The 13,190-nt window shown below is 36.6% G+C and overlaps 1 protein-coding gene across 3 annotated transcripts in view; it reads left to right on the top strand.

Moving 5' to 3' along the window:
* COL25A1 (collagen type XXV alpha 1 chain) overlaps positions 1-13,190 on the top strand; it is a 499,505-nt gene that overhangs the window by 418,256 nt on the left and 68,059 nt on the right. For all 3 annotated transcript variants that reach the window (XM_081556987.1, XM_081556824.1, XM_081556908.1), the window contains 3 exons: positions 1,549-1,593; positions 8,814-8,846; positions 9,246-9,281. In XM_081556987.1, the coding sequence (XP_081413113.1) occupies positions 1,549-1,593; positions 8,814-8,846; positions 9,246-9,281 (114 nt within the window). The remainder of the gene's footprint in view (positions 1-1,548; positions 1,594-8,813; positions 8,847-9,245; positions 9,282-13,190) is intronic.

Here is a 13,190-nt window from a genome sequence, read left to right as displayed (position 1 = left end):
CTTTGCCTCCTGACCGTTCTGAACCAGTTTTCCTAATAAGAAAATTTGTTTTATTTGTTTTGTTTTTTAACAAAGGGATTTCCAAGCAATTTTTTAAAGCATGCTAATGGGCTGCCTATCAAAAGTTTTTCATAACTGATGATCAGTATATTTATTTGGCATCCAACCAGTTCATGGTAATTAATGTGAAATTAATTAGTCATCAGATGACTCTTTTGTGTAGAAAGTAAGGAGGGGCAAGCAGCAGTGCCAGCATGGTTCCAGGGGCTCATGGGATAAAATGACTCAGACTCCTGGGAGCTGTGGTGTACCCGTCTCCATAAAAGAATTCCCGAGCAGGTTAGCCTCATGCTTATTTGAAACAAGAAGAGAAACTAAAGAGAAAAAGTTAAAATCTCCCTCTCTCAACACCCCTCCTTCTCTCAGGGAAATCATTATCAATAACGTCTCTCTTATTTTATGGAAAATGTTAAATGATAGAAACGTGACCTCCTATGGGAGACAGAAGGGTGTTCTTACGGAATACAAGAACAATAATTCATTGTTATTGCTAATGGCCGCCATTAACAGCTTATGTTGTGTCAGATATGGTCCTAGTTGCTTTAGACACAGGAATTATTTCTTATAACTCCGTAAAATATTCTTGTCCTTATATTGCACATGAGAAATTTGATGCAAATAGATTTTCACTTGCTCAGTAGGTACTGGAGCTGGGCTAGGTCTCTGGCTCCAAAGTCTTTGATGTTTCCACTAGAACATGCTGTATGACTTAAAGAATTCAGAATTTAGGACACAAAACATGGATAATACCCAAATGACTTGTTTCCTACTGCATTGCTTTGTGGGTAGAAAGGAGATATCAGTGACAAAATAGGCATAGGAGCTCTCAAAACTAACAAAGGAAGCATAAATTCCTCAAATTATTTTGCTGTGATTTTTGAAGATTTTCTAATAAGGTAAAATTTTTATTTATTTACTTTTTTAAAACATTTATTTCTCAATGCAAAACATGTATGCCTAGATAAGTCAATATTCACTGCACAGTTTTGAGTGCTGTGTCATGCACTTTGAGAGCCCAGAGATTTGAGATGGGCTCGAAGACAGAGTAGAGCTTACACAGATGGAAGGGAAAGGAGAGGGCAGAAGTCCAGAATCAGGAATGGGACAAAGAAGGAGACAGAAGGGATAAAGCAGAAAGCATATGGAGGGAATCAGGAGAAAGTCTTTATTAGAGTGCTCTTTGAGCAGAGAAAACAGAAAGAGTTAAAGCAGCTCTAAGTGCCAGAGTAAGCTATTAAAAGTCAGAGAAATTACTTTCTGTTAATATCATGGAGTAGTTTAAAACTATTCAGTCATCTTCATTGTAATAAAGTTTATTTGGACGGGTTGATATCAGGCAGTTGGTCAAGTAAGGTACATTAGCTCTGTTTAACATTTACAACAGCTATTAATATATAGTGCCTCTGAAAGGAAACTTAAAATAAGGAAAAGTACTCGTTGCTGAGTATCACCACTATGTTTTCATATATTTCTTATCTCCCCCCTTAGGGAGATGCTGGAGAGAATGGCCCCAAAGGTGACACAGGCGAAAAGGTACAGTGTTTTTAAGAAATATGAGAGCATGCATATGAGCAAGAGTATTATTTCATATACATGAAATGGGAGATTTTGAGAAAGTTGAGAGATCATAGCTTAATATGACAAGATCAGAGATAATTTTACAAGATTAGAAAGCATTTAAATATTTAATTGATAAGAGGTGATTATTCTACAAGTCCCTAGCTACAAATTTAAATATTTTAAAAGTAAAATGGTACTTCAAAAATTCTAGAAAATGTGTAGTTGTGTTTCTAGTAATATGACTCAAGACAAAAACACCCCACTATTTATATGTAAATAGAGCACTCCCTTTATACACAGAGATGTAAAAATAGAGTTCCTAAAGTGATTCCGTTTGTCCCAGTTTTAGGACAGAAGATTGCAGGGCTGGGATGAGATGTAAGAGTTTGATAAAAGTTAGTGTCCCTTGATTACAGCCTCTAATGCAGTCTTGAAAATTTGCCTCGACTTAAAATGTACTAAATCCAAATATTTTGTCAGCTTTCATATTGTCCTTTTTCTAAAATTTTAAACCGTTACTAGCATTTACATTGCAGTGATCTTTGGTTCATCTTCCTACCTCGTGTTTTTCCCCCCAGGCTATCACAGCTTTTGCTTGGTTTCTTACTTCACAGACGTCTCTGACATAGAAAGGAAATTTTTACTTCATTTGTGGTATATGTTAAGAATTGTGGAACATGTATGCTCAGAAGCTCAATCGTGTCTGACTCTGTGACCTCAAGAACTGTAGCTGACCAGGCTCCTCTGTCCATGGGATTTCCCAGGTGAAAATATTAGAGCCGGTTGCCATTTCCTACTCCAGGCATCTTCCCAACCCAGGGATCAAACTCAAATCTCTTGCATCTCTTGCATTGGCAGGCGGGTTCTTTACCACTAACACCACCTGGAAAGCCCGGATGAAAATGGAATAGTGAGATTTAATTTAAATCAGGCTAATTGATGAGACAAAGAATGATTCATTTAGGCTTGTAGTTGAGAATAAGAATGGTCTAATTTGAAAATTATTACTGTACAGATGGATAATTGTTAGTCATAAAACCATGCCCATAAAATAGAGAGAAATTTGTCTTTCTTATTCTTATAAATATTAATATAAATATGGCATGGGTGGTAGGGATAGATTAATGATAGTAGATTAATCTACTCATAGATTAATGAGTAGCAGTTGTGCTTGTATTCAAGGGATAGTCTAGAAGTTCCCTGGCACCAGATGGCTCAGTGGTGAAGAACCCGCCTGCCAATGCAGGAGACACAGGAGACACAGGTTCGATCCCTGGGTTGGGAAGATCCGCTTGAGTAGGAAATGGCAACCTGCTCCAATATTCTTGCCTGGGAAATTCCATGGGCAGAAGAATCTGGTGGGCCACCGTCCATGGGGTCGCAAAGAGTCAGACCCAGCTGAGCACACTCACAGTCTAGATGTTAGGATAGACTCTCACTTTCTTGCAGACCAGGGTTTCTTAACCTCAGCACTACTGACATTCAGGCTGGATAATCCTTCATGGGGTAAACGTCGGATGTCTAGCATCGTTCCTGGCCTCTCCCACTAGATGCTGATAGCATTCCCAAGTTGTGACAACCAACCTTGTCTCCAGAGCTTGCCAACTGTCCCCAGGGGAACAAAATTATCCCGCGTTGAGAACCACTGCTGTGACCCATTTTATTATCTGTCAGATTCACGTATCACACTACAATCCACCACAACATGAGTCTGTTTTGATACTAATGAGATCAGTGATATACCTCTATGACTTTTTGAAGTAAAAATTTCAAACCCCAGATATATAAACATGGATATTATATTTAACTTTCTTGTTTTGCTTAAAAGCAGAGGTCAGCAAACTTCCCCTGTAAATGACCAGAAAATGAATCCTTTAGTTTTTGTGGGCCATATGGTGTCTGTCACGACTTCTCAACTCTGTCATCATAGCATGAGAGCAACCGTAGACAATATGTGTACTGATGAGAGTGGCTCTACTCCAATAAAACTTTATTTCTGGACACTGAAATTTTAATTTCATGTGCTTTTCACGCGTCACGAGATATTATTCTTTTGACCTTTTTTAACCATTAAAAATGCAAAAACCATTCTTAGCTCTTGGGCCACACAAAAACAGTTGGCTAGTTGCATTTGACCCTCAGGCCATAGTTGCCAACCTCTGCTTAAAGAAAGGAAATCTTCTAAACAGAGAGCTGTTTCTTCAAGTGAAAATAGTCTATGCCAAGTCTGAGCTACGCCTATGTGGATTTATGTAGAGAGGTTTAAGCTTTAGAAGATGTATTTTTAGAGCTTCATATTTTGAATGTAGGCCAATAATTATTTCTTTAATCACACATTTTTAAAATTTAACATTGTAATACTAAAGCAAATTTTTTTCTTTGTAAAGCCTAAATTCATCTCAAAGGAATACTGTTCTTATTTTTTATATTAATGCAAATCATTTACCATACTGACTCACACATAGTAAACTCTCAATAAATGTTAGCTTTCTTACCACATGGAAATGGAAATCAACTAGATTGGTTATTTTTCTTTTTTATCAAAAAGTTTTATTAGTCAACTGAAATTAGGTACAAGAAATGCTTCAGTTAAAACGGAAATCATTTCTATAACTTTAAATGAGTCTAAACAGAGGGTTGTAAATAGGAATATGTAACATATAATATGTAATCTGACCTGTAGCATTCATTCCCAAGAATGCTGTAATTGGGATATAATTTTTGATGTTTTTTTTAAACATTTCCTGCTTCTGTCATATAATTTGTTTCCAGCATGTTAGAAACACTCTTCTCGTGGCCTTTGGGTTCAGTATGTGAAACTCATTCATCATTTACCAAGTTTGAGATGTAAAATCAAAAAATGCTTCTTTTCTGCCATTGATGTAGTAAATTACGTCATCGGCTGATTCACTTTAATAGGATTTTTTTCCCTTTGATCCAACTCAGTGCCTTTGGATGGTAAAGCAATCTAAACCTTTCCAGACTGGTCATCTGGAAATGCTGGGGACTGTTAAAAACCTCTGGACTGGGTTTTCTCTGTGGCCAGCAGCTACGATGCACTCTGGACTTAAGAATGACCTACCAAAGACTGATTTTAATCATACATGGAGTTACTGTGGGAAGGTTATGTCCTGCACTTGGAGTGTTAACCTCACCAACTAACGTAGAAATGGATTTCTTATCTTTTATTCCCACACTTGAAAGTAAATGGTGGTGCATTTAAGTCACTTCAGTCATGTCTGACTCTTTGCAACCCTATGGACTGTAGCCCACCAGACTCTTCTGTCCATGGGATTCTCCAGGCAAGAATACTGGAGTGGGTTGGCATGTCCTCCGCCAGAGGATCTTCCCAACAGGGATCAAACCTGCATCTCTTGGGTCTCCTGTATTGGCAGGCAGGTTCTTTACCACTAACGCCACCTGGGAAGTCCATATATTGTATACAGGTATACCAGTGATTACAGTAGTGCATCGGTATCCCCAGGGGATTGATTCCAGGATCCTCCAAGATATCATAATCCTAGGATGTCCCTTATTTAAAGTGGGGTAGAATTTTCCTATACCCTATGAACTTCCTCCCATATTCAGTTGACCCTTTAACAGTGTGGGTCTTAGGGATACTGAGACTCTGCCACGTTTGAAAATTAAGATGTAATTTATAAAAAGCCCTCCTTCTACATGATCCCTTCATATCCCCATTTCCTCCATATTGTGGTTCTGCATCTGCCAAATTCAACCAACTGCAGATCATGTGGTACTACAATATTTACTGTAGATGTTTTTGAAAAGCAAATCCACATACAAATGGACCTTTGCAGTTTAAACTCATGTTGTTCAAAGGTCAACTGTACTGTAAAAAGCATCTCTAGATTACTTATAATACCTAATACTATGTAAATAGTTGCCAGTGACCCAGGAATTCAAGTTTCGCTTTTTGGAATTTCCTGTAATTTTTTTTCCCCAAATATTTTTGATCTGAGGTTGGGTGAATCCACAGATGCAGAACCCAGGGATATGGAGGGGCAACTGTATTGTAAGCACAGAACAAGGACAGGGTTTGAAACTTTGTCTCCCTCTCTCCTAGTATCCCTGCTTCCAGAACATGGCTGGCACAAAACCGATGCTCAATAAACACTTAGTGAATGAATTAATGAGTGATAGAAATGTCCCCACATTCACTTCATTTATCTACATATCAAATGTTGTGTTTAAAAATAATCACAGCCCAAAACAGAAACTTTTTGTACTTGAATGATCGATTTGTTTTTGTTGTTCAGTCCCTAAGTCGTGTCCGACTGTGACTCCATGGACTGCAACACACCAGGCTCCCCTGTCTCCCCGAGTTTGCTCAGATTCATGTCCATTGAGTCGGTGATGCTATCTAACCATTTCATCCTCTGCCACCCCCTTCTCCTTTGCCTTCAATCTTTCCCAGCATCAAGGTCTTTTCCATCAAGGTCTTTTATGATCAATAGCAAAATCAAATTCATTTACCTCAAGTATCTTCTAAAAGTATTTTTCGTTTTATGATTTACCCTGTAGATTTACCCTTTCATTTCGAAACCAACGGGTTTATGAAGCTAAGAGTACCCTTAGAGAGACACAGTTTGGTGTTTTTCGTACTTTAGTCCTGTATTCATTTTTACTTTTAGAGGAAAGAGGATTATAAACACTGTTTTATTTTCACTACTTGCAACATCATCCTTTAAAATGTTTAACTTCGAAATGTCTTCCAGCAGTTGCCTTGCCACTTTCTAAAAGTTATAAAAATTCCTTGAGATTTCACAGTTCTAAATTTTGAAAAGAAAATTGAAATATCACTTACAGTTGTCCATCAAATGAAGCTACTCCAATGTCCACAAATAAATCAGCCTTTCAGGAAATTGACCTTTTCTTCACATTCCCTTTCTCTGAGAACTAAATCTAGCCCTTATTCTCTTTAGTGAATTATCCAGTCACTTTCTGCCTTCAATGCTGGAGACCTGGGTTCAACCCCTGAATTGGGAAGATCCCCTGGAGAAGGAAAAGGCCACCCACTCCAGTATTCTGGTGTGGAGAATTCTATGGACTGTATAGTCCGTGGAGTCGCAAAGAGTGGGACATGGCTGAGTGACTTTCACTTTCACTTTCTATTAAAACACTGGAATGAAAAAGTTTTTACCTAGTGTTAATACAAGCAACTTCCTTTTATTTACAAGTTTACTACAACCATTATGTCTTGTCAAAATGAGATAAACCAGTAATTCTTTTATTCTAATAAAAAAAGCACATGGCAATAGCATTTAAGAAATCCAAAATTCACTTAGCCTCAAGTTGCTTCAATATCCTCATCTATTGAGAGTAATAATATCTATCCTATCTCTCGGGAGTGTTGTGAGGTAAAAATGAGACGAAAAAAGGGATTTAGCAAAGTCAAACTTGCTTTTATGAATACAAAGGTCTTATTGTGCAAACGATTGCAGCCCTGACTCACTGGTGTTGATAGCTCTCAGATTTGATTTAGTAGAAATAGAAATAAGTACTATTTTATTAACCACATTTATTTCACTTCCCATTCAGGGCTCAATTAAGTGTTAATGTTGGGGAAAAGAAACCAGCATCATTTTACAATAAGACAGTATTTGGGGTCCTCTTCTATTTGTTTCATCATGTTTTAATTTTTCCTTGAGTAATAGCAACTACAAATGTCAAAGAAACTCATATGTTTCCTCAAATAAGCTAATTTATTATTTCCTTCTCCTTCCTAAGCTCTTTTTTTTTTCTTCCTCAAGGTTTTTGTTTTTTTCATTTTGATTCTTGACTACTGACCTGCTGGAAAACATTCTTTCTGAGATATGTTCATTCATTCACTATATATGTATCCAGCGTATTTTATTTAGACACTGAATAAAAATAGGGACTAAGCTTGCCCACATGTGGCTGATCATCTAATGGAGGGACAAACAAAGACTCGGCAGAAAACATACACACATAATCCATAGGCAGTGAGCGTGGAGGACACGCAGAGATGCTGCGTTGTGAGATGCCGATATGAGGGGCGAGTGTCTAGGCTGGTCGGTGAGGAGTTGAGGCGAAGCCACTTAAGACTTGAACAGACAAGCTTCCAGCCATAGGAAAAGAAGACAGTGACTGAGGGAGGGAGCAGGTACCTCATGTACAGAGGTCTGAGGTTTACTTCTTCTCTGGAAGAGATCCATGCGCAGCTCTAGGACGAGGAGGTAGACCCTGGGACTCTGTGAGCGCTTACACAGAGAGAACAGTCAAGGCGACCCCAGGAGGTGTCTCTCTCCTTGTGGCTGCTTCTGTTTTCTTAACAGTCATCGTCTACATTTTCTCCCTTTTGTTTTCCTTGTAGCATGTTCATGGAAGAGAGGACCAGAAGGAGCTTGGAAATCTTAAGCCTTTGCCAGGCATCACCTCAGAAATAAGCAACATCCCAAGCACCCCCTGAATTCTCTCCCAGTAGTGTCTATCTGCCTGTGGAGAGCAGATTTGCCTTAGGAATGTAGTCACCCGCCATGAAATCCAGATGGAATACAATGCCTTTTAGAAAACCAGATTCTATCTCAAGATTTTCTCTCAGATCTTCTGTGTGTCCCTGTCACCCACAAGTCATCCATCATCCTGTAACTTTCTGGTGACCGTGTTACAATGAAATAAGTGTAGGGCTGGGAAAAAAATGTGCCAGTCATAACTGTGGTGTGCTTCACGAGGAAAACAAACTGACCGGCTACGTGGCTTTTTCCAGCTCAACATCATTAACCCTTTGACTTCATCTGTTGAACCCTGACTTTCTAAAGACCGAAAGAGTTAGGGAGCTCCTAGCAAATGATAGCCAGTGACATTAATAAATTCCAGAAATGGAGAAAACTACAATTCCAGATCTGCTAATGTATTGCTTTAGAATACAACTGTAGCACTCTATCAAGGGAAGAGATTCATATTCATCTATTTCTATTTATTTCAAGGAATGTAGTCCTCATGTATTTTGCATTCAAAGTAGTTTTAGAAAGTATATTGTTGATCTTGGAAATTATTGACATCTTCACAGCCATATGGATACAAATTCTTAGGGAGCGTAGTTCGACCCATTAGTCATGGCGTTTCCCTTGGGCGCTCCTGTCAATAACGGCTCTCTGTGTGTTTCCTCTTCTTATAACTTGTAGAATAATCTCTCCTGGGTTCCATTTTAGGGTGACCCTGGATCGTCTGCTGCAGGAATTAAGGTAACTATATGCTTGCAAGTGTCTGACTCCAAGAGTGACAGTTTTGACTTTTGTATGTCTCTTGTTTCTCTTCTCTTTTACCAATTTGGATGGTTCTAACTCTGTTCCTATTCTCCTACAATAATTGGCTTCCAAACACAACAGGAAGTATCTGCTGGAAGTCTAATAAAGGCTTAAACAATCCCTTTCTGATTGGTTTTAATGGAAATGTGGATTTGTACGTAAGCTTTAGACATAGTCAAAGCAGAAAAAAAAAAGTTCCTATGTTGAGTAATATATAGAGTAACAGAGTGAATGAAATGCATGTGTCATCAGGGAGGCTGAAAGTGTCCAGGGGTCTAAGGGTTCTGGAAAGTTCTTTTAAGACTGGCTTTTCCATCTTTGGTTTTCTTTGGCCAGGGAGAACCCGGAGAATCTGGTCGTCCAGGGCAAAAGGTAATATTCCTATTCTAGCGTGGTTTTAGTACTATTTTATATTCACCATTTTACCATGTCTACTATCCACTGTGTAATAGGAGAACAATTATTGAAAATGATGCTGTTTTCATGCTTTGTATGCAGTGTTATTGTTTTTCATTTTAAAAGGGTTGATGCTGACCATAGCAAAAATACAAACACATTCTGTACATGTGAAAGGAAGTTTTATGAACTAAAGTCTGCATGTACTGAGCTGTTTAAGACTAACAAGGATCATCTGGGTTGGAATGCCAACAACTTATCTTGCATGTTTAAAGATACTCTGCATGCTTCAATCTTTCACGGGAAGAAATGAATACTTACTAAAACTGTCTCAGTAGGGGATGATGGACAGTTCTTTTAAGATTATATTCCTTTCCTCACATTTCAAATACTTCCCAGCTGATAGTTTTTTATGTGAATAATATCTTCCTAAGCAATGAATGTTATGTTATACAAAGAGATTTGTTCATGAACTAAATTTTAGTTGTAGACACTAGCCAAACCACTTTAACCAATCTATAGTCACATACATTAATTTGTTTTTATCATTTGTGCTTCACTTTAGTGACAAATTAGAGGACATGAAGTGAATATGTTTATTCTCATTTGAGTCTGAAGCTGGAAACAACTGTTAGTAGTTTATCGTCTAAACATCTAGATATCAATACCCAGTGCAGATTTTAGATAACAAATGTAGCTAACAAGTAAATGTGAATTCCACACTAGGTTAAATCTCCTAAGATCATGACTCTGCCTTTGTCTAGCAGTAACTGATGTTATAGAGAAAAAACATGAATAGAGACATAGAATATACCTCATTAGTATAAAGAGAAAGAGAGAATAAATCCCACTATAGTAGTTTGGAATCTTAAAACATAACATTAAAAACTATTCCCACATTCTTGAAGTTTTTGAGAGGATCATTGCTTTGTTTAAACACTTAGGATTAAAGTATTTTTTGAGAAGGTCTTTCACATTCTTTTAATATTTCCCTAATTTAAAAATAGGTTTTTCTCTTGAAATTAAGAATCTGAGAGAAATGATTCATTAAGCCTAGTTTTAGGTAAAGTTGAGACTTTTCTGAAGAGCCCAGCAGAATGCTGCAAATTTTTCTGTTCAATGCCTAAAATTTCCTACTGATTCTTTATGTAAGAAATTTGAAATTAGTGATGTCACAGAGATCCACAATCTGTTTTGGTGTGAAAGAGCATCTGATTTTCTCTGATGACCTAATTTTAAGTTCCTTAGTCTTTAAAAATTGAAGGCTAAATTTAAACTGCTCTCCAAATCTGCGATAAAGTAAAAGAAATGTCTGCAAAACTGGTATGTCTTTTTAAAACACAAAACAAATTTGCTATAATTTCATCTAGGCTTCACTATTTTCAGAGTAGAAGATCCAAATTGATTTTCAATAGGTTAATGAAACAGTGCCTTATCATGATTACTTAAAAATACATTTTAGATTCTTCTGGAAGTTTGTAGGTTTACTTATGGAAACATTGGCTTTTCTTTGCATTTCACTTAAAACCTGTTTTAAATTTTATTGAGAGAATTAGATTATATCTGAATGAATATGTGTGTGAATGAATATATGTATGAATATTACAATTCATCTGAATGAAAATGTGCCCTGAAATGAGCAGTATCTTTTCATTAATATTTAGGCCAGATACTACCCTTTGATGCAATATCAGTTTCCCACAATATTTATGACTTTCTTTGTTTAATATCTGGATTTGGCAATACTTATTCCAACATTGATTTAAAAGTAGAGTGTTCCCATGCTTGCTGGTTGCTTAGATTGGAAAATGACAAACAGAACTGAGTACAGAAGCCATTCAAGGAATCTTCAACAACATTTGTCTCACCACTGTAGAACTGTGTTGTGGGTTCTTTGATATTTAAGCTTCTGCATTTGGGATGTTCTCAGAAAGCAGAGGATATCCTGACAGAATTGAAGTGCATTGATTAGTTCTCCACTTTCTGGTATTTTGCAGTATGAAAGTTTGTTTTTTAGTAATGTTCATAATGTAGGAATGATTTCATTTCAGTTTTTTTTTTTCTTTTATAAACTGAACAGGAGAGTCTGTGATTGATATGTGAGTTAGGGTATATATATTTATAAGGTGAGTGTGTAGATTAATGAAATAGGCATTGTGTTTCACCACATGATTTTTTCCTTCCTAACTTCACATCTGATGGCATTGGTGGTAAGGTGGTGAGCATACTGCCTACCTAACTTCTCCACATCTTTTTGAAATATATTTTTTTTTAGTTTTAAAGGACTGAAAATGCTTCTTGCTCCATTGAAAGGGACCGGCACAGTAGAATATATCTAGAAACACTGGGCATTGTCACAGGGACGTGGGGTGAAAGCAGGGTACTGACTTTAACAGTAGACTAGATCTCCAATAATGGAGAATAAAGAATGAAAGGGAGAGAAAAAAAGAAAACCAGAAGTATAATGTATCCGTATAAAATGTAATCTACTTGGACAAGTAATCTTTGAGTGAAATAACAAACCAATTCTTAGTTATGACCCAGACCTGACCTTGGGCTATATATGCCCAAGAACTCAGGTCAGAGAAGCTGAGTTAAGAAATAGGCAAGAATAGAGACATTAACTGAAAAACTGTCTCTTAATTAAATGATAAGCCTTCGTAGTATAAAGATAGAGAATTTATATAAGAAGAAACATCTTCCTAAAAGTGTTGAGATGTTTCTCGAAGAGTCAAATTAAATGTTTTATAATCTTTTATTATGTGAACTTTTAAGTAAACATAAGTTTGGAAAGGTCAAATTTATAAAAATCCAAGACTATGAAATATGAATTAATGCAATATTTGTTCATTAAATAGTACATTTATAACCTGTATGCCTACATACATATGCATATGACATAGGGAACAGCTAAATGCTCAAACTCTGTAAGTATTCAATCTATATTATAAAATATTCCATAATGTCTTATACATCTTTCTCATTGTGAGAAACATGGGTGTGTGTCTATGTATGCATGTGTATGTAAATATCTTACTTTAGTCATTGATCTTTTATTTTGGTGGGATGGAAGAGTTTAGTGAGAAAGCGTTTGTAGAAACAGTGTTACAACCCATATGTTTCCACATGTCTTAAATAGGATGTCTTGAGTTTGGGGGCAGGGCTTTTCTAAGACAAAACAAAACTATCGACTTGTCAGCAATATGCTTACTTTTATTGGTTGCTTATTATACTGCAGCTTACTGTATTTTCAAGGGTCTTATACTTTTTTCTTTGTAAAAGAGAATCTTCAGTGAAATATGGATAAGATCATTTTACTAGATCTTCCTAAAGTTATTTATTGAAGGAGAAAAGGGAAAGAAAAAAGAAAATCAAAAGTATAATGTTGTATCTGTGTAAACTTTAATCTACTTGGATAAGTATTCTTTGAATGGAATATCAAATTCTTATTAATTATTCTTTCTTCTCTGGCTTAATCTCATCTTAGTCTTTTATTCACAAGGCAAACTTTCATTCATGTAGTTTCAAAAAGAATAGCTTTTCTTTTGCATTCCTGAAGCACCTTTGACCTAAACCATTAGGAAAGTCATTGTTCTTTCTATGTCTAACCATACAGGTTCATATAAACAGTATCTGAAGTCATTTTGTGATCATACCAGAGCAAATTATAGTTCTCCATTGTTTGAAAGTAATAATATTAAAGATTAAATGTCTGATTGCCGTTAGTAGACTTTCCTTGGAATAAGGATTGTTCAAGCATTTAGAGTAGAAGAAGTGCCTTCTTCTACCACTTTTATCATGAGTTTGAAGCTTCTGTCTCTTTTGGTATAGCTGTCATAGCACTGGCTTGCCATCCTGAAACGGTGTGACCCTTTTACCTTCAAA

Source organism: Giraffa tippelskirchi, chromosome 1 (assembly GCF_054371585.1).
Source record: "Giraffa tippelskirchi isolate mGirTip1 chromosome 1, T2T-mGirTip1v1.2.pri, whole genome shotgun sequence".
Classification (NCBI taxonomy): domain Eukaryota; kingdom Metazoa; phylum Chordata; class Mammalia; order Artiodactyla; family Giraffidae; genus Giraffa; species Giraffa tippelskirchi.
This window is presented reverse-complemented; position numbering and strand designations above follow the sequence as displayed.